Source organism: Zootoca vivipara, chromosome 8, assembly GCF_963506605.1.
Source record: "Zootoca vivipara chromosome 8, rZooViv1.1, whole genome shotgun sequence".
NCBI classification, from domain to species: domain Eukaryota; kingdom Metazoa; phylum Chordata; class Lepidosauria; order Squamata; family Lacertidae; genus Zootoca; species Zootoca vivipara.
Window position 1 is genome coordinate 63,734,727 of NC_083283.1, and position 26,583 is coordinate 63,761,309.

The window sequence follows — 26,583 nt, forward strand, 5'->3', positions numbered from 1 at the left end:
GTTTTATCCTGAAACAATGGTATTAATAGGATGTGCCTAAAACAGATTAAGAATGTGACAAGCATGAGCAGAATAGATATCTGTATGTATACACTCACACCCACACGTATAGACATATATCTCTTTATTGGCTGCCGCTGTAACAGAGAATTGTTCGTTATACGCTGCAGTGGCCAGGATGACATCGCAGCACACCTTACTGTGGGAGCGCAGATCCATGCTACAGCAACTAAACATCGCTATAGTCACATGCAAGGCTAGCCCAAGTCCTTTCTGGGCCTGAGATACAAAACCCAAATGGCATCCCTTCCGAAAGGTGAATCATAGGCCACATTTCTCTGGGACTTTCTTCAGTGAAAGCACCTCATTGAAATGAACAAGAGCTTTGGGTGAACACTGCTGTCCTTTTATGAAACTCCTGTCCATTTCAATGAGGCTTCTGCAGAAACTGTGCTCCGTGGAGCAGCCCTCAGTTCTTTGTGTCTCCCACACTGTTTTCCTTAACAATATGCCAAATCCATCACCCGAGACTACCACTTCCTTTTGGCTTGTGGCAGAATGTGGCTTGGGGTAACCAGAGAGAGACAAAACATTAACAACATAGTTTCCACTTCAGGATGACACCCTGAAGTCAACCACAGGCAAATCTGTGGCATATTGCTGTAGGCCACCATGGACCTTGCATGGAATTCAGCAGGGTGTATGTCAGTGAAACACCCTGTAAACCAGAGATGGGGAACCGAAAACTCCAAATAGGGCAAGGTGATGGAATGCAGATCAGCTACTAGTGTTTCTTTGTCCTAGCAGACCCCTACACATCCCAAAATCTGTTGGCACCTAGACTGGCAAATTTTGCATTTGTTTGTTTGTGTAAAGCACTCCTAGGACTTGGTTGAATGGGTGGTAGATATGTTTAATAAGTAAATAAATGCTATAAACAAAAACAATCTATGCTTGCAATCCTATACCCAATTACCTGGAAGCCCCATTGAACCCAACAGAACTTACACCTGTGCAGCCATGTATAAGATGGTCCTGCAAGCCTGCAAAACTCCTCCAAGACTCTGTCTTACACTAAAAAATAGAGGTAAAGGTAAAGGACCCCTGGACGGTTAAGTCCAGTCAAAGGTGAATCGGGTTGCGGCACTTTTCTCCACTTTCAGGCCAAGGGACCTGGCGTTTGTCCACAGACAGCTTTCCAGGTCTTGAGGCCAGCATGACTAAAATGCCACTGGCGCAACGGGACACCATGATGGAAACCAGAGTGCACAGAAATGCCATTTACCTTCCCGCCATATTTATCTATTTATCTATTTGCACTGGCGTGCTTTTGAACTGCAAGGTTGGCAGGAGCTGGGCTGGGACAAAGCAACGTGAGCTCACCCCGTCGCAGGGATTTGAACTGCTGACCTTCCGATTTGAAAGCCCAAGAAGCTCAGTGGTTTAGACAACAGCACCACCCGCGTTGAGTATAAGACTCTGTCTCACACTACTATATCTGCAGACTTGATGCCTTTAACACTATGCCTGCTTTTTCTCCCCTGCTCTCCATACTTGACATCCAGCATGATTACGGTAAGAATTCCAAACAACTCGAAAGCTTGATCACCTTCTTGTGACATTTGGTATTCCCTGACTGTAGGTCTTTCCAGTTTTAACTAGACTGAGAAGTTCATGTGTGGATGCACCGCTGAAGAATGAGGAAGTGGCAAACAAACATTTTTAAAGGGAAATAAAGCTCTCTCTGTCTTCGAAGTTCACCTCCTAGACAAAAACAATACTGACCCCTACAAGAAAACTCAGGTTGAAGTTTTCAAATATTCATTTTTGGCTTTTACTAGAGTTCAATAGTGGCTCTGGCAATATGAGCTCAATAAATCTATCAAATAAATGGACAGTTCGGTTTACTGATTACTGTTAAAGGCCTTGCCCCTTTTCAAACTGCAGTCAATAGATATTTTATTGCCACAAGTCAAGCAGCTGCAAAGTGACATGTATTCTAGGAGCTGTTATTAAGAAAGCAAAATTGGTTAGCTATGGAATATCTGGTATGCTTGTCCCAGACCCTCTTAGTCTTCCCCTCCTCCGCACCCCCACCACACACACAAAATTGGTATCAATTTAGTTTATCCCTCATTGTCTCTCTATTCCACCTGTCCCTTCAACTGGTACTCAAAAGCACTCTGCCTCAGACAGTGGAAGTAAATGGCTGGTAGCTATTGATCACTTTATCCTCCATCCATTTGTCAAATTCTGTTTTTCGCAAGCCCTAGCTACCTCTTGTGGGAATGAATTCCATAGTTTAACTGGACACTGTACTGGGCAACACTCCCAATGATGTTTTTGCTCCCTGCTAAGCTCCCTGCTGCTTGTCCCTCCCCCTCTTGGTAACTGGCAGCAACACATGGTGCTGAGAAGACAGAAAAGCGACACAGCCCCACCTGCACCCCTGCACTGAGCCACTTGGGCTTGCCAATCGTAAGGTCGGAAGTTCAAATCCGCTCAGCAGAGTGAGCTCCCGTTGCTCTGTCCCAGCTCCTGCCAACTAATAATAATAACAACAACAATAATAATAATAACAATAGTAATAATTTCTTATTTATACCCCGCCCATCTGGCTGGGTTTCCCCAGCCACTCTGGGTGGCTTCCAACAGAATATTAAAAAACAATATTAAACATTAAAAGCTTCCCTAAACAGGGAACCTAGCAGTTTGAAACCTAGCAGTTCGGACCTAGCAGTTTGAAAGCATACCAGTGCAAATAGATAAACAGGTACAGCTGCAGCAGGAAGGTAAATGGCATTTCCACGTGCTCTGGCACTCATCACAGTCCTCTGTGCACCAGATGCTGTTTAGTCATGCTAGCCACATGACCCAGAAAGCTGTCTGTGGATAAACGCCGTCGCCCTCGGCCTGAAAGCAGAGAAGAATGCAGCATCCCGAAGACGATTGGACTTAACTGTCCAGGAGTCCTTTAACTTTACCTTTCTATGCTAGCCATACTGGTGTGTGGTTGTGGGTGTTGGAGCTGTATGAACTTGTTTTTGTTTTGTTTGAATTTGTTAGTGGCACAATCTATTAATGTTTTGGTCTTCAAATGTGAAGACCTTTGCTTGGAGACCTTTGCGGAACAAGCAACTAACCAGTCTAATAAATAAGCAAATAAACGAGGACTTGCAATACTCCTAGTCCCCACTTCTTCCCACCTCTCTTGATGCAATGTCTGTGCAAGCTACAAGCTGCCCCCCCCTCCACTAAAAAAAAGAAATCACAAGGGTGCTATGGACATGTCTCTTTGTCAGCCGATACCTACGAAGAATTATCTCACATATGCCGGCAAGGCAAAAATCTATGTGGCCAAGGTCCCAGAAAGGTCACGTTGCACTGCACCAAAATAGGTAAATTTTAGTAACTGTTCTCTGCCCAAATATACAGGAAGAATGCCTTGTAAGCCGTAATACGACATTTGCTAATCCTGCTATCACAGCAACAAAAGTGGGGGTTTTAACGTGAACGTGCATTCTAGCCACAGTCAACGTTACACTCAACTTTTGCATGCAGAAAATGGATGGTTTGATAAAATGGTATTACACAGTGCTATTTTTCTAGAAAAAGGGGTGCTGGAACTCACCATGAACACCTCCCTTGTTCTCTTATAATGGCAATGGCGCCCACCTGAGAGGTGCCAGAACTGAGTTCCCATGAGTTCCCCCTGGGGGGGAAAGCCCTGGCATCTTATGTATGTTTCTTCTGAAGTAAGTCCTATTGTTTCCTATGAGGCTTTAGACATGTTTGGGATAGTAGCCTTATAGTGTAATCATAGACCTGTCAGCTGGATAGCTTAGTTGGTATAGCATGGTGCTGACAATGCCAAGACTGCAGGTTCGATCCCCGTATGGGGCAGCTTCGATCTGCTATTTGTTTTCCCTGTCATTCAAAAGTCTCCCTTCTTAAAATAAAAGAAACAGAACAAAACAAGCTCCAGCCCCCCTTTTTTGGTGCATCTAGTGCAGGACTGTGTTGTTTGGCACTCTCTCTTTCTAGAGTACAACCACTTCATTGTATTTATTCATCAGAAGTGCAGGGGCTGGCAAACAGCAGCAGCCTCATATTACTCTCAAAACCTACGACCTGCTGCTTAAGCCATGGGATTTGAGTGAAGGGCAGTAATTATCTGTGCTGTGTTATGCAGCAAAGGGAGGAGCTGACCACACAGGTGGTAATTTGGTGGTAGGGAAATAGAAGGAAAGGGGGTAATTTGGTACCGTGAACCCGGAGGGAGAGCAGTTGTGCTGTGGCGGTGATAACTAGGTAATTGCTGGTAACAACAGCTGAGGAAATGTGTGCAGCCGGGCTATGCTGCTGTAAAAAATGTCTGGATGCAGCAGAAAGTGGGAAGCAGTGACATGTGAAGATGTCTTAGACCAAATCAGACTATTGGACCATTTAACACAGTCATGTCTACACAACTGGCTGTGGCTCTCCAGGGTTTCAGACCTACCTGGAGATGCCAGGGATTGAACCTGGGGCCCTTTGGCATGCAGAGCACATGCTCTAAGACAGAGCACAGGATTTTGTAGTGTACAGTTCTCCATAGCAAAGTGAGCTGAAGAAATCTCCTGAGACATTTGGATGCCAGCCTGCTGCAGAAAGCATCTACCGTATAGAAGCACTGTTCAAAATGAAACTAAGCACCGTCACCGAGATGCTCACTTTTTTCCTCCTCAGTCGTGCCACACCTTTTATTACCTGCCCTACCTGTTTTATGGGATGTTAGGTAGTACCTCTGATGGGGGACACATCATGCTCCTTACCCCACCCTGCACTCAGTTCTCTCCTGTGGTGCCGAGAAGCTGTCAGCATGGGACAGTGGCCGCACCCTGAGAAGATGTTTGACTGGCTGGCTAAACCAGGCGAGGGGAGCCAATCGGTCTCAAACCCTCAGTGAGTTAGGAAGTTCCTCGGCACGTGAATGCAGGTTACAGTGGATTGAGTGGAGAAGACTAATGGTGGGTTTGAAGGTCAAGAGAGCAGTGTCTGCATGTGCTGTAGAGGGAAGTGAGGAGCAGATGGGGCTCGTCACCTGGGAAGCTAGCCCATCTAGAGGGAAAACTCTGATCCTAAACCTCCACTGCCCTGTGGGATATGTTCAGGAGGAGAAAAGGTGAAGGAGTAAACCCTACACAAATCCAGAGTGGAGTCCCTAAGGTGGTTGGATGGCGCCTTGTACGCCTCCTTCTGGCAACTCCTGCAGCCAAGCTGGTGCCAAGCCTATTGCTCAGCTTTCCTTTGGAGCACATCAGTGAGGCTGAGAGGGGGCATCTTGACATCTGGGCAGCCCAGGACCTCCATGCACACTGCCCAGGCTTGCACACCATGGAAGGTCACTTCGGTGCTGCTAATACAGCGGTTTGACTTCTCCCTTGGAGGCACACTCCATGGTCTCTCGATGCAGAGGGATGCCCACAACCTGTTTCAGGTGACATCTTGTTGTTGTTGTTGTTGTTGTTGTTGTTGTTGTTGTTTAGTCATTTAGTCGTGTCCGACTCTTCGTGACCCCATGGACCATAGCACGCCAGGCACTCCTGTCTTGCACTGCCTCCCACAGTTTGGTCAAACTCATGTTCGTAGCTTCAAGAACACTGTCCAACCATCTTGTCCCCTGTCATCCCCTTCTCCTAGTGCCCTCAATCTTTCCCAACATCAGGGTCTTTTCCAGGGAGTCTTCTCTTCTCATGAGGTGGCCCAAGAATTGGAGCCTCAGCTTCATGATCTGTCCTTCCAGTGAGCACTCAGGGCTGATTTCCTTAAGAATGGATAGGTTTGGTCTTCTTGCAGTCCATGGGACTCTCAAGTCTCCTCCAGCACCATAATTCAAAAGCATCAATTGAATTATGACAGCTTACAACCCAATAAAGTTGAAAACAGGCATGAGGGGGGCAGGGTGGATTGCTCACTTCCTATTGATAGATGAGCAGCATTCCTAACAGAGCTGAAAAAATGCCTGGGACCTCAGTTCCCAAATTATGTGCAATCCCTTTCCTGGTCATCAGACAAGTTCTTGCAAAGGCAAAACCAATCCTGGATGTTTGGCCACCCTGCTGGGTACATAATCAGCAGCTGTCTATCTCCAGGACCTCTTAGCTGGATTCCTGGGCAATCACAGTGTGTATTGCCTATGATCTGTACTGGGTAATAAAGGATTCTACCTGAGTAAGCAGCAGAGAAGCCAAAGCAAAGAATTCTAGTGGGCAGGAGAGACAATGACTTTTTGACCATTGTTACAGCTAGCAGCCCTTGGTTTCTTTTCATACTTTTAATTCATCTAAAATCTGAAAGGAGTTTTAGAAGCAGATCCAGTTATGGGGCAGTGAGCAAATCCACAGTCTTTTTTTAAAAACAAAAGCATTGGTGCAACTGGTTTGTCATGAGAACATTTGGATCTCAAATGGCTTTAAAAAAAAAGTGATGTCTCTTTTAAAGTAAAGAGTAGGTGCAAGTGGCTCCCTGACCTGAATTAGGGCCCTCAATGGGGTTTTTGATGGATTTAACCCTTTCTTCCCCCTGTTCTGATCCTTTTGCAGGGGGGGGGGGAGCACGCTGCTATTTGCAATGAAATAAAAGCTCCCATTTGCAATGGAAGCTTCCAATGTAGTTGCTGGTTGAGTAAATGGATTTATGGCTGAGCTGGGGGGGTTCCTGCCACAGCTGGGCTTTGCCAGCTTAACTCATCCTCAGCTCAGCCAGAGATATGTCAGCCTATCTCCCCTAGCCTGACTGAGCCAGGACTCAGCTGGCTGTGCCAGAGGATCTTAAAAGCCGTCCAAAAGGGGAATTCTGGGTGGGAGCAGAAGGGCAACAGAAGCCCTTTCTGTTCCTTCATGTGATCTGCCAACCTGGTGTAATTTAAGCCAGCAAACATTGCATATATTTTTGTAAATCAAGAAAATCTTTAATAATAATAATAATAATAATAATAATAATAATAATAATAATAAATGATGGTGTACCTCGAAACACCATTTTAGAGGCATGTTTTGCTTTTGCTAGGCTTGGGCCAGTTCACCCAGCTGCAGCCTCACAGCTGAACTGAGTTTGAATCTGGTATAACTTTACGCCAGCGTAACTTACACCGGATTGCTTTACAACAGCTTATTGTATTTAAGATTGTGTCTTAAGTTACCGTCCTCTATTGCAAAACTGACAATGTACAATGGGTGAAAAAGAATATGACACACACACACACACACACACCGACTAGCCTCTGGGATCCTCTTTCTGTAATTCTGTGAGGGTGAAGGACCATTTGCATGTGTGCTAGACCCCCCTATGCAAAGGATCATAAGGTGGCTTGCAGGACAGATGCGGGAGGAGGACTATTCGCCACGAGTCAGACCTGTTGGGATTTGCTGTTGCCCCATGAAATGGAAATGGCTGCCCTGAATATGCAACTAGGCATTGCAGAGAGAGAGAGCTGTTCTAGAGTAGACAAGCTGTTTATTAAGCATTTAGCCTGCATGATATCCACCCCATTCATGTGGAAATTAAATGACATCACTGTTGAGTGCGTATTCAGTCCAATTTCTTTGAGTGGTTAGATGATGTCGTCCAACATCACCATTAATGATCCCACACTTTCCAGTGCATTTTTCCTGTCATTTTCCTTACCATGAACAGTCCACAAGCGTGCCAATTTAACAGTGCAACCTATATGACTGAATCGCACTTGCTAGTCAGCAAGATGCTGGAAGCGGCCAAACTCATGGCGGGCAAACTCTTCTTCAGAGACCCCTGCTCCGGACCATTGCTGGTTGTTGTTGTTGTTGTTGTTGCTGCTGCTGCTGTTGCTGTTTTGTTGTTGTTTGAGCACCAAGAGAGGTCTAGACTCTCACTCAAATGCTCACAACCCAAAAACGAACCTCTGACAGAAACAAGATGGCTGCATCCTCTTTCTGCTCCTGAGAGAACTTCCTGTTGCTGCCCTGCACCCAGGGCTGGCTCTAAGGCAAGCCTGGGTGGCGCACCGCGGTGAGAAACAGGGGGGGGCACCGGAGCGATCATCGCACCACGGGGCCCAGGCGCCCGATATGCTTACGATGGCCCTGCCTACACCACTTCCTTGCCAGGCAATTGCTCCAGCCCTTTGGGGAAGGAAGGGACAGGATGGATCCCGCTCCTTCACCCACCTGCCCACCTCTGTGGTTCACCTAGGCCGCATCATGCAAGAAGACAAGGGACCTCCTGAGCCAAACCTCAGAACGGCAGAGCTACGGTAGAGAGGGAGAAGCAGGCCCCTATACTGATGTAAGGAGAGGCCTATTAAAATTCTGAGCAGGCACCAGATCCGGGACAAACCAGCTCTCCCCTCCTGCCACTTGCAGGTGACGTCATAGCTGAAAGAGTGTGGGGGAGGGGAAACTCCAGAATCCTCCTCCTCCTCCTCCTCCTCACTGCAGGGGATGGACTTGGACAGATTCACCAAACGGCAGGCACCAGCCGCCCCCGCAGCTGCTGCGGAGAAGTGGGTGGGGGAGGGAGGGGAGGCGGGGAGGGGGATTCTACCGTGCTATCCCCACCTAGGCGAGGGAGGGAAGGACGGGCGGTTGCTCACGCTCGTGTTCCCCACCCCACCACCCCCTCCCCTGTAGCTCCTCTCCATCTTTCTCTGCAAAGCTCCCCCCTCCCCTCCGTGATCCCCCTCCCCGAGGCGCCTCTAGAAGCCTCACCTGATTATAAAACTCCGGCTACAGCTCTCACATTCTGCAGTGGTGCCATGAGAGAGAGAGAGAGAGAGAGAGAGAGAGAGAGAGAGAGAGAGAGAGAGAGAGAGAGAGAGAGAGAGAGAGAGAGAGAGAGCTCATCACCAAGCACGTCTTGTCCACCTCAACACATTATCGCTAGCTTGCAACGCGATCAGACAGATAAGCACTCGAAATCCCCCCTTTGATTTGTACACACGGGTGTGGATGGGTGCGAGGCGAGCACACAATTTTTTTTGCGTCTCCAAGCAGAAGCCTTTTGGGGAGACCCTAACCCTTAAAAAATGAAGTTTTGCGCATCCTCCCACCCAATCCAGCGCGCAGGTTTACTCGGAACCGACTGAGACTGCAGTCCACTCCCATCCCCTGCCGACCCCGAGAGTAAACCACACTGCGCTCAAACAGGCACATTACTCCTGCATTGGCAGGCGCTGTGGGTTTGCTCTCGCTCAAGTGAACTGCCCTGACTGCAGCCACCTGACCCCCAGCTGCCCCCCAGCAGGAACGCAGCCAAGAGCGTGGGCGCTACGACTGGTATTTCCCCACCTGGGCGCTGCTTTCCCGCATTACATAACCGGGCGGCGGCAGATGCAGCCTTTCAGAGTTAGCCAGAGACACACGGACATGGATGAGAATCGGGAGATGTGTGGCATAGCTGCCAAGTTATCCCTTTTTTACAGGGATTTTCCCTTATGCTGAATAGGCTTCCTCGCGAGAAAAGGGAAAACTTGGCAGCTATGATGTGTGGTGAGGCACGTTTGCGCGTGTGGACACAAATAAACTTAGCTGGAGATGGCGTTTTGCTTTACGTACGGTGTGGTTCATCCCTAAGCGGGCTATCCGCCGCTTTCCTCTCTCCTTCCTCACGTATGCAAACGTTGCTCCATCTTTCCACTGATCCCCACTGCACAATCAGGGCAATCGCTTGCCTGGAAGAAATCTTCAGGGGGCGCCGATCCCATCCCATCCCGTCACCCACTGCGTTGCGCCTTTCTTGCGCCTGTTGCTCTCCTCCTGGGACCACCTTTCTCTCCATGCGCGCCTAGCCCCTGGCCTGTTTGCTCTCCAGGAGACAGGCTGGCCGGCGGTGATCGAGAGAGAGAGCGCCCCCTGCAGGCCTGTCTGGAGCCTTGCCCAGCCAAGGGGAAAGCAAAGGTGGGACTACACTAAGATGGGGAGAGCGCAGGGCCAAAGGGGGCTGGACGAGGCTAGAGGAGGGGGGGCGGGTGCTGCTGCGCTTTGGCGCCCGCCAAGGTGCGCCCCGAGGCCAACGCGCTCCCTAGAGGTCTTTCGGGGTCACTCGGAGCGCGGCGACTGCAAAAGTGGAAACCGTAATAGTGGAAAGGAGAGGGGAGAGCTGGCTAAATCCAGTTTGCAATGTCTATAAATGGCGTTTCTCTCTTCCAAGGTGCACATTTTTTATTTTTGAAAAAAAAATATATCACTCAGTGTCATCCCTCGCGTCAGGGCTGTTTGTGGGCGTGAGGTTGTACTTCCTCCGCCCCCTCCTAACGGAGTGAACCATTCCCTGCTCTCCCTTCCCTCTCTCCTTATCGGTCTGTTTCTGCCCCCTTTCCCTCGATCTCTCTTCTTCTTCTTCTCCAGCTCGGTGTGCGTGTCGGTGTGTTGTAAGAGGAGGGAAGAAAAAAAAGGGGGGGAATAAAAATAAATAAAAAGAACAGGGCAGGGCAGAAAGGAAAGGAAAAGTCTCTCCGCTGCTCGGAACTTGTTGGCAATGCCTAGGGTGCAACGGCCCCCCACATTTCCCCAAGTCACACTTTAAGGAAAGAAAGACAGGGAAGAGAAAGAGATACGAAAGATCTGCAGTCGCAAATGGTTGTACTCAATATAGGATGGGACTTAAGTTGAACGGCAGATACATTTCTCTGGTCCTCGCTGTGCAGCTAGGTAAGTGGACTCACACTTTCTTATGGAAGCAAGGGATTGGGGGGAGGATTTTGAAAGGGGGGTTGTCTTCAAATGCACCAAAGTATGCATGGAGAAAGTAAACAAAAAAATATGCAAAGCAACCCGTAATAGGCAAATTATTGCTGGCCAAAGATTGCCATTAATTTGTGACAACAAGACTCTGCAATACGAGGTCTGCAGCGCGGAATGTCTCCTCGTTTTTGTTTGAAAAAACACAGTTTGCCGGTTGCTTCAAAATCTCGGTGTGTTTCCCCCCCCTTTAGTTCCCTTCCCCCTGCCCAAAAAGACCCCTTCCTCAATTGCATTGCTGTGTTGCTTATTTCTTGCCCCAAATATATTCGCGCGCGCACACACACAAAAAGCTTGCATCTCTGGAGGGCTGCATCCTACTTGTCCAAAGCTAAATTCAACCTCCGGGCCGAAAAATAGTGAGGAAATAAATGGATAGGGAAGAGAAATTAAGAGAGATTGGTACAAAACAATGTAATTCCTCTACTTGGGAATCCGAATTGCAAAAGGGGAGAAAGAAAGAAATAAAATCAAAAGGCAGTTTGAAGTTTCTGTCCCAACTGCAATCGTTTTACTAAAGTATACAGGAGAGGAGGAAGAGGGAGAATCTTGTAGCAAAAGGTGAAGAAAGAAGGAGAAACCAAGGCGATCTTTGGCTAAGGTGGCTCGGGTTTTCTGAGCCTCTCTCCCTAAAAGATTTGTTTTAAAATACTTATATTTGGACGGGGGTTTACTAAAAATAGCACGGACTTCATTCCACGTTGGGGAGGGGAACCTGGGGCTCGGTTTGCCCCTGGTTTTGTTTGATGTGCTATTCAAGGGTCCTCGTTTGAATGTTGTTGGGAGTTTATGCCTCGGAGGTTCCTTGGAAGTTAGCATCACTTCGGGTTCTCATTGAGCAACATTTGGAGGTGAAACCTTCTTGTTTTGCTGCGGTGGCAGGAAAGGTAAATTCGACTGGCAGCTTAACTGGGAAGCGTGCCCTTCTACGTTTGTCATGGATGTAGATTTAAAGAACTGCAACCCTCCCCTCCTTCGGAAACGCTCCCCTCCCCTCCAGCTCCCTGTCCCAAATCTGCAGATCTCGGGTTTATTTCACTTTCTTTCGCTCTGTCGCCTGTCTCTGCAGCTTTTGAAAAATAGAGGCGGCTGGGGAGCGGTGGGGAAAAGCGATCATTGGAGTAATATAATAATAATAATGATAATAATAATAAATACAGACGAATAAATAATACTATCGTAAAAATAGAACCAAGAATGGAATTAATTGCGTGCAGGGCCACCCTGGGAGTTTGTGTGTGTGTGTGTGTGTGTGTGTGTGTGTGTGTGTGTGTGTGTGTGTGTGTAAAGCTCCCCTAAGGTTGTGTCTTGACAACGTTGGAATTTTACTTCTGTCTGCATTTCCATATTAAGAAATAGCCTCTACCTCTAGCTAAGGTTATTTTCCAGGAAGAGACACGGCATTGCCCTTGTCCTCGAAATGAATTTGTCAATTTGTTTCTTTCACCATTTGCAAGTCAAGATAGTCCTCATGCAGGAATTCGGAACGTTAGAATGGGGAGGGACACGCACACGCAAATATATGTATGTACTGTGTGTGTGTGTGTGTGTGTGTGTGTGTGTGTGTGTGTGTGTGTGTGTGTGTAGGAAAGGCAGCTATCGAGATGGACTGATTGAAAAACAAAGCAGTCTTTCTGGGATCACTTCCCCCCCCCCCTCACAACATGACCATTAGACAATCTTGCCTAGTGTTAGATAATAACATAACATTGGGTTTTGAACATCTGGATGGATATAGTTTCTATCGGCAGAGTGCTGGAATTTGGGTTTGGAAATGGGAAATACGATGAGTTAAGGATGTGTGTGTGCTTCAGAATATATGCCTTCCTTTGCGTGTTGACCCTGGTGCCTCAAATGTGCCTGACCTTTTGGGGCAAAAAAGCTTGCTGAATGAGAGAAGGCAGAAAAAAATAGGGACTCCGGGTGCTGGGGGGAGATGAAGACGTTCGGAAAAACAGAAACAGACCTGCGAGGTGCAAAAAGAGTGCCCGCACACACTCATACACACGCATCTACACACGTGCCTGTGTGTCTACCACACATTCTTCACATCTACCGTTCTTTTAGCTTCATTTTTTAAAAAAACAGCAAAAAGAGCCCGAATCACGTGTGCGATTTGTACGCTGTTGTGAATGAGGTTTTTGTCAACCTTTCATAAGAGCAAACGACCCTACGTGATGGACAGGAGAAGCGGGAATGCGCTCTCCGAGGTGCTGGCGGTTTTTCTAGCGGGACAGCAGGATGGTGGTCAGTTTCAGGAGCAAAATGTTGTTTGCTACACGATCCCTTCCCTTCCATTGGCAACCACGACCAGGTCAACTGAACAGGTGGGAGAGGAGAGGCGCTTATTCTTAGCACTCATCCGGTTAGCATCGTCATTGCCACCCTTCACACTTGGTTGCAAGGGGGGGGGTTCTGAGGAAGACCGTCAAATACGTGGGCCGAAGACTTTACTTTGGGAACATGACCTTTCAGGATGCCTCAGCAGAGGAGAGACAGTTTTAAAATGCGAGGTGTGTGTGTGTGTGTGTGTGTGTGTGTGTGTGTGTGTGTGTGTGTGTGTGTTTAATAGGACGCGCTATACTCTGGGAATGGTCTCCTATGTGTGCTATTTGTTTGTAGGTTCCAGAGTGTGTGGCAGCCAATGTCTGCAGCCTCTGCGTGTTTTGACGTGCTGGGGAGTGGGTTAGAGAAGGAGGGAGGTGGTTACTAAATCAGGTTAGCCATAAATCAGTGGGAGGGAGGGAGGGAAGAGGGGGGTTTCCACCGACACTCAGCTTTGTGGACAGGACCTCTTTTATTCCAGAACCGATTTCCCCTTAAACACACACACACACGCCTTTAAACCTTTATATGGTTCGCTTCGATCCTCTCTAAGGGAGTAAAAAATAAATAAAAACTCTCTCTTCCATTTGCAATCTCTAATCTACGCTGTAAATGTCCCCGAGGCTGGGCAAGCGCACTAAGCGCACGACGACGGAGGGGAAATGGACATTTTCCCTAACCCGCTTGCTTTTTGGAAGGCTGTGGCGTTGGGCAACGAGAGCCACGGACGGTTTGCTCGGGATCAAGCCAGTGATCAATTAAACCAACAAGACGCTAATTCCCTTTCATTTGCTGCAGGATTGGTAGGAATAAAGCCCCCGTATGCTCCTCGCTAGCCATCCACCTGCTCCTGCAAAGCCAGAGACATTGCTGCTGCGGCTGCTTTTGATATGTGTGATTGTGTGTGTGTGTGTGTGTGTGTGTGTGTGTGTGTGTGTGTGTGTGTGTGTGTATGTGTGTGTGTGTGAGAGAGAGAGCGCAATATAGTCAATTCACCAGCGTGCAAGCAAAAATGATTCAACTACTCCCCACCCTGCTCACTCACACACTGACAGAAAGAGAGAGCGTTGCAGTGATGAAGAGAGAGATTTCACCACCAGTGCAGCATCTAGAACCATTATGATCAAAGAGCCTTTTGCCTTGGGTTGAAGATAGCTTCCCTTTGGGAAAGCGTAGAATGAACAACGAAGTCCTTCAGATTAGTAGGTGCCCCCCCCTTGATTTGATGTCTGCTGCACCCAAAAGAGACGTCAGGAAGCCGTGTTTTCCCCACCCCACACCCCACCCCCAGGGAAGGGTGTCCAGGCTTCAGCCTTCCTGCACATCTTTCAGAGCGACTTGGGGATTTCACTGCTAGAGGCAGAAGATGGATAGTGGAGAATCAGTGTCGATGATGTGTGTGGTGGGTAGAGACAGCAGAGCAGACGCTCTTGGGGTGGCGGGGGAGAACTCAGCCAAGGCGAGTGGTGGAGAGATTAAATGAGACAGGGCGAGCCCAGAGGATGTTCTTCTGTCTCCACTTCAGTGGAAGAACCTGAATGGGGAAGTCGAGGAGGAGGAGGGACCAAGAGTAAGGGATTAAGCATGCACCCAACATGTCAACCTCCCTTTAGGTTCTCACTGATGCAAGTTACACATTAATAGGAATTCACATGCGACTCAGCAACTCACTGTTCTCCCCAGTGCATTGTATTACATCCACTATACTGTATCGCATTTCCAAAGGGGGCGGGTCTATGGGTGCCTGTTCTTGCCATAATTCTCACCATGCAACAGGGAAGGAAATAGGAGGAAAGGTTTTCTTGTAGGAAACAATTTGTAGAAGAGAAGACCTACATGTATGCCTGGTGATTTCTAAAATACCCACCAGTTTCAATTTTTGGAAGGTTCTGCAGATTGCTACAACCTACTTGAAGGTTAAGCATAACTACCGCTAAACTGCTGAAATAAATTTGACGTTTTTTGAAGTTGACTTTTGCTTTTAAAAAGTAAGCGAAATTTAGAGAAACTGGGGAGGGGAGAGAAAGATTTTAAACCCACTTCAAATAATTCAAAACAGTGTATATTTAAGAGTATATATATATATATATATATATATATATATATATATATATATATATATGGAACAACTTGACAGAAATGTGGTTGCTATTATTATAAGTGATGCAATTGCATTTTATTTGTTTATTTAAGGGACACTTTCAAAAGAAGTGTCAAAAGACGGTTTGATATGTGTGATCTCCATTTAAAATATATCGGGTCCAATTAAATGATCCTGAAAGGGAAAATTACTTTTGGGATGAGAACAAAACAAAGCAAATCCTCTTCCAGCTTTGAGACGTGTGTGCGCGCGCGCGTGTGTAGATGAGTGCGTAGATGAAGTGTGATGGATAGGATTGATCACAGTTCTCTGGAGTCGGAATTCAGGGTTGGGTATCGCGCGCTGTTTACCTTGCTAGGAGCTGTCCAGTTGACGTGGTGCTGATCTGTTCCCCAGCATACCTGGTGCAAGCAGTCAGAGCAGCGGGCAAGTGCGATGCGGTCTTTCAGGGCTTCTCGAACTGTGTGCTCAAGATGGGCAATAAGATTGCCACCTACCCTCAAGACCTGGACGACAAGAGAAATCTCGAAACAATATGCCGGTAGGTTCACCTCTTCTTGTTATGGCTCTTCACAGTGATTTCCGCTTCTTTACTTTATAATACTGTATACGTGTGTGCCTGTGTTTTGCGGGGTGTGGGGCTTGACTTTTTGTTGAGGTCTCTATGCTACTGTCATGGGAACCTAAAGCTCTGTAGCCAGACAAAAGGCTACCAGCTTGCCAAATGACTTGTTCTTTCATGTGTAGTTTGCTTCTCGCTGCACAGGCTTAATCCTCAACAGACTGAAATGCTAAGCTAAGTATAACCATGCAAAACACGCATGGATGTTGGGTGCAGCCTTCACCCTGTTAAAGTAAATGGCATCAACCTCGTCGTTTTAATACCCCGATGTTAAGTACCTAGAATTGAACGTAAAATCTGTCAGAATTCAACGGGATTCGCTTCCAAATATGTGTGCATTTCATATCTCGTTTAAAGTCAGCGGGAAAACTCTTGAGTATTTTAAAGGCTCTCACAAGGCCCTGTTACAATTAGGGGTTTTCAAATTATTGTTAATATTCTGTTACATTATGCGATGGTTCTTTTATTTTCCTTCTGATTTTTGTTTGCTAGTAACAATAACCAGCAGGACAGTATTCACATCCCTGCCTGCTCAATTAATAGCGTCATGTACATAAAATGCATAGGAACAACAACTTTGCTTCCACCCCCAAAAAATGGTATTGTCCCTCTGAGGTTTGAAACGGTAGTTTTCAATGCTTGAGACAAGGCTTGCAGCAGAGGTGTCCGGCTCTTTTGTCCCCTTAGTCCACTGTTGTTGTTGTTTAGTCGTTTAGTCGTGTCCGACTCTTCGTGACCCCATGGACCATAGCACGCCAGGCACTCCTGTCTTGCACTGCCTCCCGCAGTTTGGTCAAACTTAGTCCACTAGGAAGTGCTTTTAACAGAATTGGTTTATTCTATCTGAAGGTACGATGAGGAAGAGCTGCCCAAAATGAGCGAAAGGGGGTGGATAATGCTTTAAAATGCTCGCGAGGGCTGGTAAAGTTTTAGAATGTGATATAAAACTGCGATGTAATCTCACAGTGCATCGCACTATAATTTCAGTGCAAATGTCTGCTTTGTCATGCCATGTGGTCACTTACTGTAGTGTTGTTTTTTTGTGTGAAATGTAATACAGCCCATATTAAACTGAATCATGATAATGTGGTGTTGTGTTAGGATCCCCAACCCATCCGTTGCAAAAGTTGCTGCAGTTAAGGTTGCCATGTGTCCTCTTTTTCCAGGACACGTCCTCTATTTCAGGGGTAAGAACTGAGACAAACTGCATTCATTTGCTTTGAATACCCGTCATAGCGTCCTCTTTTTTTGCCCTTCAAAATATGACAACCCAACTATGCGGGGATTCAAACCTAGGTCTCGCTGTCCCAAGCCTCCTTATAGGACATCCCTTTAGAATTCATATTTTAAAACAGAGACTTTAAAAAGTTTTTAATTGCAACTGAACAGCCTGGTGTGGTTTTTGCAAACCACTTTTGGAGCCCCGAAGGCGCTATGGATGCAAGTGGTCTTGTTTCCCGTGAGGGAACGAGAGAGATCATATTTCTACAGGGCAACCGAATCTAAATCCTAAACCAGTGGACAGGCTGTGAGCGTAAATCAGCCTTCCACCTACTCGCTGCTACGCAAAATTCGAAAACAAGATTTCATTCTACCCAAATGTCTTGAGTTGGGTTGCCCCATTCCAGTCCATTATTTAGATGGGAAGTTGACATGCAGCCAAATCGTTTTCATGTTTCCTTGAGAGCAAGTCCCTCTCATTTTAACTGGACTTAACTTCCAAGTAAGACTGTAATGATCATGTTCTACAGACTCAAATGAAATTTGTTTCCAACCCCACGGCTGCAGCCTGAGACTTTAAACTGGTTTTTGCTGGGAATGATATGATTGGATTTACTCGGATTTACTTCTGAATAAGCCTGCCTATATAGAATCAGACTGTATGCGTGCTGAGGCTTTCAAGTCTTGATGTCTTTTGCAAGGCTTAATTGGACACCGAAACTTAACTTGCTCGAAATAAAATTTTAAAAAAATCTGCTGAAGGCAGTGAGACTAATTCCCTGTTAAATCCGCGTACCCATCGGCTTGAATCCAAAATTACTTCCTCTTGAATTGTGTGGGCGAGGATAAAAGCATCTCAGATCAAACTGGGCTGCGTATTTACCTCAAAGGTAAATCCAGTCATTTAGAAATTAGTGCTTTTGAAATCTCTGTTTAGAACTAGGTTGCATCTAGGCGGTTTTATTGGTTTTATTTTTGTAGGTAGGGGCGGAGGAACAGTGTAGTTTATTATAAAGATGGGAGCCGAAATTCCAAAGAGGATTGCCCATTCTTCCCCTCTCCCTGCAAAATCCAACGTCCCACCTCGCAAGGAATAGCGAGGAATTGCCTTTTGCTTTCTATTCCTTTCCTCAGGACATTTCGTTTGAATGACTGGCATTCCAGCTAGACCTCTATCTATATGAGACAACAACAAAATACTGTGGTGCTGGCAGCAACAAGGCGCGGTCCTGGTGGGGAGAAATAGAAAGATACCCCCTCTCTCCAATCCTGAGCAACGCCAGCCACCGCCCAGCCATCATAACGTACATTCAGCGGAGACATTCGCTGCCCCCGCGCGCAAGACAGCAACTCCCGCTTCCTAGCCGTGTAGCCGTGTTGGAAACCTCCGTTGTTTCCCAGAAAATGTCTGCCTTGGATCCTGCTTGACAGAACAACTAGTAGTTAGCTAGCTACAAAAATACAAAATAAGAGAGCTGCAGTATGCTTGGCGCGAGACAGAAAGGAAGTGGGGAGCAGGAGGAGGAGGTTGGAGGGAGAGGAGCCCCCACCAACGCACACGCGCGCACACACACACGCGCACACGGCCAAGATTCTGGAGTCAGAACCCCTCGTAGCTCCACGGAATGGATCATGCGCCTAGATTCTAGAGAGGTCGCCTCCTCTCCCTCTCCCTCTCTCTCTCCCACTCCCTCCCTTCTTCTCTGCGTGCGCTCTCTCCCTCCTCTCTCTCGCCCTTGTGTGTGTATTGAAAGAATCTCAGGGAAGATTTAGTTTTCCTTTGGGAGATGCAATTACGGCAGAAATACAGTAGAAGAGGCGCCCTCTCCAGCCTTCACGCCATCTCCATGCCTCATTATTTATTACAAATGCAGCCAGCGTTGGACTCCACGAGACCAGTTCCGAGTGCTCTGCTCATAAATTAGAGTTTGTGCCACGTTTCCACACACCGCCCGCCCCCGCCCCCCACCAAGCCATCCAGAGTAATAGCCAGCCTTAGCCAAAACGCCTACGGGGCGGGCTAGGGTGTTGCTGTTGGGTTTTGTTCGTTTTTAAATCCTTTGGAGCTGAGGAAAAGAACAAAAGAGCCCTTATGATAGGCTCTTACCTGTGGATGCCGACCTCGATTAGGACGCGTCCCTCTGCTCTAAAAGGCAACTCTGCGGCACAGCTGGGGGACAGGTTGCTATTGTTGTTTGTTCTGCAAAGAGGAATCGGTTCTAATCTTGGAACGGGGAGATGGTCAGCTTGCAAGTAGATTAGGTCAGGCGCGCAGGCGGTGTGTGCTCATTATGGCAAAGGAAAGGGGCATACATTACATAACACACACAGGCAGAGCTGAGGAAAGGAATAGGGCTGCCTAAAAGCAGAGAGTGGAAAGAGCTTGTGGGCCAGAACTGCATGCTCTGGAGTCTGGAGAGATCTCATAGCATTAGATTACACCGAAATGTTCCAGCAATTCTGCCAGTGGTGGCAGAAAGGCAATTCTGCCAGTGGTGGCACATGCTCCAAAGACACCCATCATTTTCGTGTCATAGAATTGTAGAGTTGGAAAGGGACCCCAAGGCTCTTCTAGTCCAACCCCTTGCAATGCAGGAATCTCAACTAAAACATCCATGACGGATGGCCATCCAACATCTGCTTAAAAACCTCCAAGGAAGGAGAGTCCACAACCCCCTATGGGAGTCCATTCTCCTGTCCAACAGCTCTTGCTGTCAGAAAGCTTTTCCTGGTCATGTTTGCAGCGAACCACCATGGCATTGAGAAAAAAATTGAGGACTAAGCTATGGTGACTTCTAGCTCAAGTGAAGCCTGCATTCGTGCCATTAATGACTGGTGGTAATTTAGCAGGTTCAGCCATTCACACATTCAAGTATTGGGCCCATGGGGGAGGCACACTCTGCCTCTATATGCACCAGCAGCCCCCAAAACAGGTCACACTGTTCACCCCAACCTCTTAAGAATAGTTGGTGTTATTAAACATCTCTAAAAGAAGAAACAGCAGCAAGCAATCCAGTTGTGATCCATCATCAATTTCACCAAAGCAGGCCAAAATGAAGGCCCCTACAGTGGTCTCTCTTCAGTTCATATAATCATAGAGTTGTAATGGACCCCAAAGGTCATCTGGTTCAACCCCTTCCAATGCAGAAATCTCTGCTAAAGCATCCATGAGAATCCCAAACAGAAATTAGGCACTGTACTACAATTCCCAGATTCTGCAGCCCCTTTAATCTCCCAGCAACCTGATCCTAAGGACAACTAGCTTGGAACTTGGAATGAACTTCTACTGAGTTAGCATTGGCACTCATTCGAAGGCGCTATGGTTGCTTGCACAATATATATATTCAGACAAAGGTGAAGGGTGGGATGGGAAAGAGAATTGCTGCCAGCATTCTTGTGAAATCATTAAAATAGTCCACCTAAATGTTCGTAAATATGCCAGAGTTTGCCATGTAGATAGTGCCATAAAATAGGTGGCCACATTTACACATCAAGATCCTTCCAAAGCATTGTTTATGCCCCTGACTTAGTGTTCTTGGAATGGGCCTACAGACCACCCTCCAATGAATGGAGCCATGCAACTGATAGCCACTGGGAGACTTTGTAGGAGCTTTGCCAAAGATTTGTGGCTCTCCAGTAATTACTTGCATGTTATGTTACATCATGTTTTTGTGCAGAAATTATCCCTGTACCTTAATCAACCCAGCAGCATTTTGCTGCACTTGGACTTTACATGTGAAATCTCCTTGCTGTAAATATATCTGTTTGTGCAACAAGCTTTAGAGACCATTGTATATACCTTTTTTGTGGTGAGGGGGGCACTTGTTATTGTTCTGTGCTTGCTTCCTTTGCCCCATTTTGCTAATGTAATTTGGACACTGACAGTGTGGATTTTTTTTGTTTAAAATGCCCCTTTTATGGGATATTTAGTTTTTATTTTACCAGCTTCTTTCTCACCACCATAAACTTTCCCCAGTTCTTTAGGTGTATTCAGTGCAATCCAGACCAAATGATGTAATGCAGGAATATGTGGTTTCTTATTCTTGTGTTTAGAATACTGAGGTTTAAGCACATTTCTACTCCTAGGGCTAATTAAACCCCAATTATATTCCTGTTAACCACACAAACAAACAAACAAACTCACACACACACACAGGCTCTCAGGTTATCACTCAAACTGGTTTCCCAATGTGTGGAAGGGTATCAAGCTTTAATGCTAAGAAGGCTCAGATTTAGCACCTGTTTTCAGTATCAGGACTTAGCCCCAGAATATGTGAAGCAATAAATTACCTATTTATTTATTTATTTGGATTCATCATTTACCATTGACACCCACCCTTTCCTCCAAGGAGATTAGGACAGCTAACACGGTTCCCTATCCTCCATTATATCCTCACAAGGACCCTGTGAGGTTGGTTAGGTTGAGCATTAGCTATTTTATTTTATTTTATTACTTATTTATTAATTAAATTTGTATACCACCCTTCATCCATAGATCTCAGGGCAGTTCAGAGCAGTGATAGCTCAAGGTTACCCAGGGGGCTTCATAATAACAGGCTCCCAAGAGAGGTGGTGGACTCTCCTTCCTTGGAGGTTTTTAAGCAGAGGTTGGATGGCCATCTGTCATGGATGCTTTAGCTGAGATTCCTGCTTTGCAGAGGGTTGGGCTAGAATGATCCTTGGGACCCTTAAAACTCTAAGACTCTACGATAATAATAAAATTATTATTAATGTGGAACGCCCTCCCAGCAGATGTCAAGGAGATAAATAACTATACAACTTGTAGAAGACATCTGAAGGCAGCCCTGTATAGGGAAGTTTTCAATGTTTGATGTTTTATTATGTTTTTATATCTGCTGGAAGCTGGCCAGAGTGGCTGGGACATCCCAGTCAGATGGGTGGGGTACAAATATCATCATCATCATCATCATCATCATCATTATTATTAGAACTTGAGTCCTCCAACCCTGAACCACAATTTCAATGCAATTGTATATTAGGGCACAGTTTGTGATATGCTCATGAGAACTACTTTTTTAAACTCTGGAATGCAGCTCTGCAACATTAGAAATTATAAAGAAGACTGTCCCTTGGAGCCTATGCTGAGTGCATTCCCATCGTAACTGGGAAATTACACCTCTTCCCCCCCCCCCCACACACACATCCTGTCCCACCGGACACGCTTTAAGGGAGAGAGACTATCAGAGGCAGTGATTCCAAAGCCCCTTTTATTTCCTAAACTAAACATTGGGAGAGAGAACCTCAAGACATCTGCAAAGTGATTTTCTATCAGACCTACATATCCACAGCACTCTGATTGGAAGGCGGGGGAGATTCCAGGTGAGGAGACACTCATAGTGCAGCAGTGCTCTGCATGAAGAAGGTCCTTAGCTCAAACCCTGCCATCCCCAATTAAAATAATCTATTTGGATACAGGGTAGTGGACTCGATGGACTCGTATTACGTTCTTAGCAGCATAGGACTCTGCTGAGAAACTGAAATGCGATCAAGTCAGAGTAGATCTTCCTGAGCTGGCCTATGTGTTGAAAATGGGCTGAAACCCAGTGAAACAGATTTTAACTGATAGATTAATTGATGGGTCCATTAATGCAGTGGTTCCCAACAGGTGGTCCGGGGACCCCCAGGGGTCCGCGAGCTATGCCAGAGGGGTCCTCAAGATCCTATTAGAATAAAAAATATATTAAATATATTTCGTATGATAACAGATTTTTTGTTTTGGCCGCTTCCTGCATGAGCAGAGTCTAGCGCAAAACTAGAATTAGATAGAGGCAGTAGTTCTGCTGTATGCCGCAAGGACTACAATCAACTTGGAGATAAGGCAATGAAAAAGATCCTTCCATTTGCAACCACATATCGGTGTGAGCAAGCATTTTCTTCCATGTGTTTCATGAAAAACAAATATAGGAATCGGCTCGACATGCGGTCGGATTTCAGAGTGAAAGTTTCAAGTTTGGAACCTAATATTTCAGAAATAATGGACTCAAAGGACAGATTTAACTCATCTCATTAAGAACTGAAAATTAAAACTAACTGTATACTGATGGAGTACTCTGTTGTAACTGTAAAAAAATGTATAAATATAAAATATAAAAAGACTCTTAATTTGGCTCTCACTTTTTAATTTTAAGATTAGGAATTAATGGGGGTCCTTGTTACAATAGCGGCTCGATGAGGGGTCCTCGAGAAAATTTTGTTGGGAACCCCTGCATTAATGGATGAGTCTATCAATAGTGAATCTGCATGAGAATGCAATGTTTTCTGAAGCAGGAAGCCTATTCCACTGTAGTTTGACACATGATCTCTACAAGACATTGTTTTGGCAGAGCCATTCCTCCTATGTGGGTGGGTAGGAATGTCTCTAGATGAGCTCTGCCATCTGCTCTTTGGGTAAGAACTTGTACCACAAATATTACTTTGCATTTTTGAAACTCTGCTGTCCAATTATGGGGATGATATTGATCTAACTTACTCATTGAGTAAACACCCAGCGCTGACAGGGAACTTGCCTTTCTCCTCCTGTTCTGTAGCCAAGAAAGGCACTAATCCAAAGGTCGGCAAAGTAACCTAGGGAGGGAGAGAAGCAGCTCAATGTAGACAGAGCATGCTCAGTAGCCATGGAATGTTGGCTGTTGCGAGTGGGAGGGAAAGAGTGGGTGGAATGGAGTATCCTGGGAAAGGGAGTGGCTGGCTGGCAGGAATCACACAGAAACATAGGAAGCTACCATATACTGAGTACATCCAGCTCAGTTACCTACGCTGGCAGCCAGCATCTCTCTTCACAGGGGTCCCTCCCAGCCCCACCTGCAGAGCAGATGCAGAATGGATGCTCTATCACTGAGCTAGGGCTCCTCCTTCATCAGGTCCCACATGTGCAAAGCTTAATGTTCAAGTCCTTATTTTGGGCCTGGAGGGAGGGAGGGCCTTGTGACTGCCAATCACTCCTGACCGACTTCTGTCCTGTGTCTTTTTTACCCCCTTCTGTGCTCAGGTACTGGGACGATTTCCATGCCTGCACCCTCACAGCCCTCACGGATTGCCAGGAAGGGGTGACAGACGTCTGGGAAAAACTGAAAGAGAAATCCAAAAAGCTTGACTACGAAGGCAACTTGTTTGTCCTGTGCAGCAAAACACAGCGGGCAGCTTCGTCGGTGGTGGCTTCTGCCTCCCCTTTGCTGCTGGTGGCTCTCTCGGTGGCCCTGGCGACGTACTTCTCCTTTTAGAAGGCCGCCCCCCTGCCCCACACTTCGTGTAGAGCACGCCTGTCCACATGACAACATGACAACAACAACGTTTCCTCCTCGCCCTGCCTCCTCTTCCTCCTGCCCAGACACCCCACTGCTTCTTCTCTCTTTCTCCAGGAACTGGATTTACAGAGGAAAAGTCTCCATCTCTTTTGCTTTGGGGGAACCAGGGGAGAGGGAGATCTGTTGCGAATTCTCCATGATGCCCGCCATGACACCCGCCTGAGAAAGGTTTGGGGAGGAAAGAGAGAGAAACGGCCGCCACCAAGAACTACCACCGCCACCACCGCTCTGACGACGACAAGCACTTTTCTCTCTCTCTCTCTTTTGGCCTCCCTGGTTTCTTTTGCATTCTGATGATTTGCCAAATGGTACCAAATGGCAGGCCTGCAAGCCGGCCAACAGCCAAAATCGGACCTCAGCTTTATGCCTCTCTTCTTCTTCTTCTTCTTCTTCTTCTTCTTCTTCTTCTTCTTCTTCTTCTTCTTCTTCTTCTTCAGACCAAGGTCAACTGGAGCCCTTCTTTCTTGTGTGCAAAAAGAAATCTCAGGAACGGCCTTCGAGCCACCACCGAATACTCCTAATAAAATAAAATAAAAAGCGTTAATAGGTAATAAGAGTAATAATAAAAATAGAATGCTACTAATGACACTGCTTGCAGCGACAAATGGAGGGGCTCTTCTGGGAAACATCTACGGGGAAGGATGAGTTGAGAGAGGAAATGTAAGAGGAAAAGAAGAAGGCGGGGAAACAAAGGAAAGGAAAGGGGGGGAGGGGGAGAAGGGAACCGGAAATGGATACATCTTCGCTTGGCCACGTGCGGGAAGAAGCACTTGATGGTGAATTAACCCACAGACGATCATCTTTCCTTGGGAACTCGTGTTTTGTTTTGTTTTCAAAGAATTTTTCCGGTCATTCCACTTTAAAGACGTAAGACTCCCCGCCCCCCTGCCCTTCCTGAAGGTGTGGCTTAGGGGGGCAGAGAGAAAGCGAAAGGACAACCGAACGAGGGAAAGCCAAGAGGGGCAAATTTTAAAAGGCGATTTCGCTGAAATGACCCAATGAATGCTGCTGAGTTTGCTGAGAGTTGAGCTTTACTTAAGAGTCAAGGCATTATTTTTTTCAATTGTCACTGCCTTTTCTTTTCTTTTCTTCTTTTCTTTTCAAAGTTTCCCCCTCTTCTTTTTTAGATGTTCCACCATTGCCGTACGATATCTTAACTATCCAACAGTGTAGATCACAGGGGGCGGGGGGAAGGGGAGGGGGAACGTTATACGTTAAGGTAAAAAAATTAAAATTAACACACAGCGTAATGGTTTTTTGGGGGGAAGTATTAAAAGAGCCTTGATTTTAAAAGAAAAAAAATGTAATTTAAGAAAGTTTATTATAAAGTCAATTCAGCAAAAAAAAGTTATAAAAGATTTGCTACAAAGTATAGAAAAAGGTATAAAATAAAATTATTGTTTGAAATGAGGATGCAGTTTTATTTTTTAAGAAAAGGTGAATGTATATTATTATATATAATTTTATTATTATAATAATAGTATATATAATATAGAAGGATTATATTATATATAGTTATTGAAATGTGCTTTCTTCAAGTACATGGAGTAATAGTTTACTGGAGCCTAGCAAGACGCGGGGCAGGTTTTAAGAGGTGCATGTGGGGAACATGGGAATGCCGGGTTCTCACATGCGACAAGAATTATTGGTGTTAAGGGAATAAGAGTCACCCTGAAATCGATGAGATTAAAATGAAGGCTTAACTCCTGGGTTCTTGCTGAGCTGTGTTGAGAGTGAAGCTGATGGTACTTTTTGTGTGTGGAAATAAATGCAGAGCTTTGTTTATGTTTATGTTTAATATTTATCACTATAAGGTACAGTAGTTTGCTCTCCCTTTCCCGGAGTTCCGGGGGAGGGGTCAAAATGTCCCTTGGCCCGTGGTTTATAAAGATGCTAAAAGAATGATGAAAAGCTACCTTCAAAAAAATGCCTTCTTTTTTGGGATTTCTACAGCGAATCCTAAGCAGGTTTCTTTGGAAGCGCACCTCATTGAAAACAAAGGCTCCCATTTCCGGGGGTGTGTGTTAACCATCGGAGTGCCATGCTATCAGAACCATAAGAGACAATGATCCCCAAATGGTGTCACCCGATTTCCCTTCTCTAGACCTTTGAGACTCTATATCGCTTTGAGCCACCAATCCTTAACATGCTGAGATGAAATGGGGGGCGTGACGTGAAGTTATGTCGCCGCCCTAGACTCAGTTACCTGGAAGTAGGCTAAGTCTCACTGAA

At 46.2% G+C, this 26,583-nt stretch overlaps 1 protein-coding gene across 1 annotated transcript; it reads left to right on the plus strand.

Annotated features, from left to right (window-relative positions):
- Positions 1-10,447: 10,447 nt before the first annotated feature.
- On the plus strand, positions 10,448-25,021 carry NRN1 (neuritin 1). Its single transcript, XM_035125738.2, has 3 exons — positions 10,448-10,667; positions 15,580-15,724; positions 24,036-25,021. Exons 1-3 carry the CDS (start codon positions 10,613-10,615, stop codon positions 24,265-24,267), a joined length of 432 nt encoding a protein of 143 aa, XP_034981629.1. The 5' UTR covers positions 10,448-10,612; the 3' UTR covers positions 24,268-25,021.
- Positions 25,022-26,583: the final 1,562 nt, after the last annotated feature.

Coding starts and splice junctions, on each gene's coding strand:
- NRN1 (XM_035125738.2), top strand. CDS start 10,613: ATGGGACTTAAGTTGAACGGCAGATACATTTCTCTGGTCCTCGCTGTG. Junction 10,668..15,579: donor GGTCCTCGCTGTGCAGCTAG/GTAAGTGGACTC, acceptor TCTGTTCCCCAG/CATACCTGGTGCAAGCAGTC. Junction 15,725..24,035: donor AATCTCGAAACAATATGCCG/GTAGGTTCACCT, acceptor TTCTGTGCTCAG/GTACTGGGACGATTTCCATG.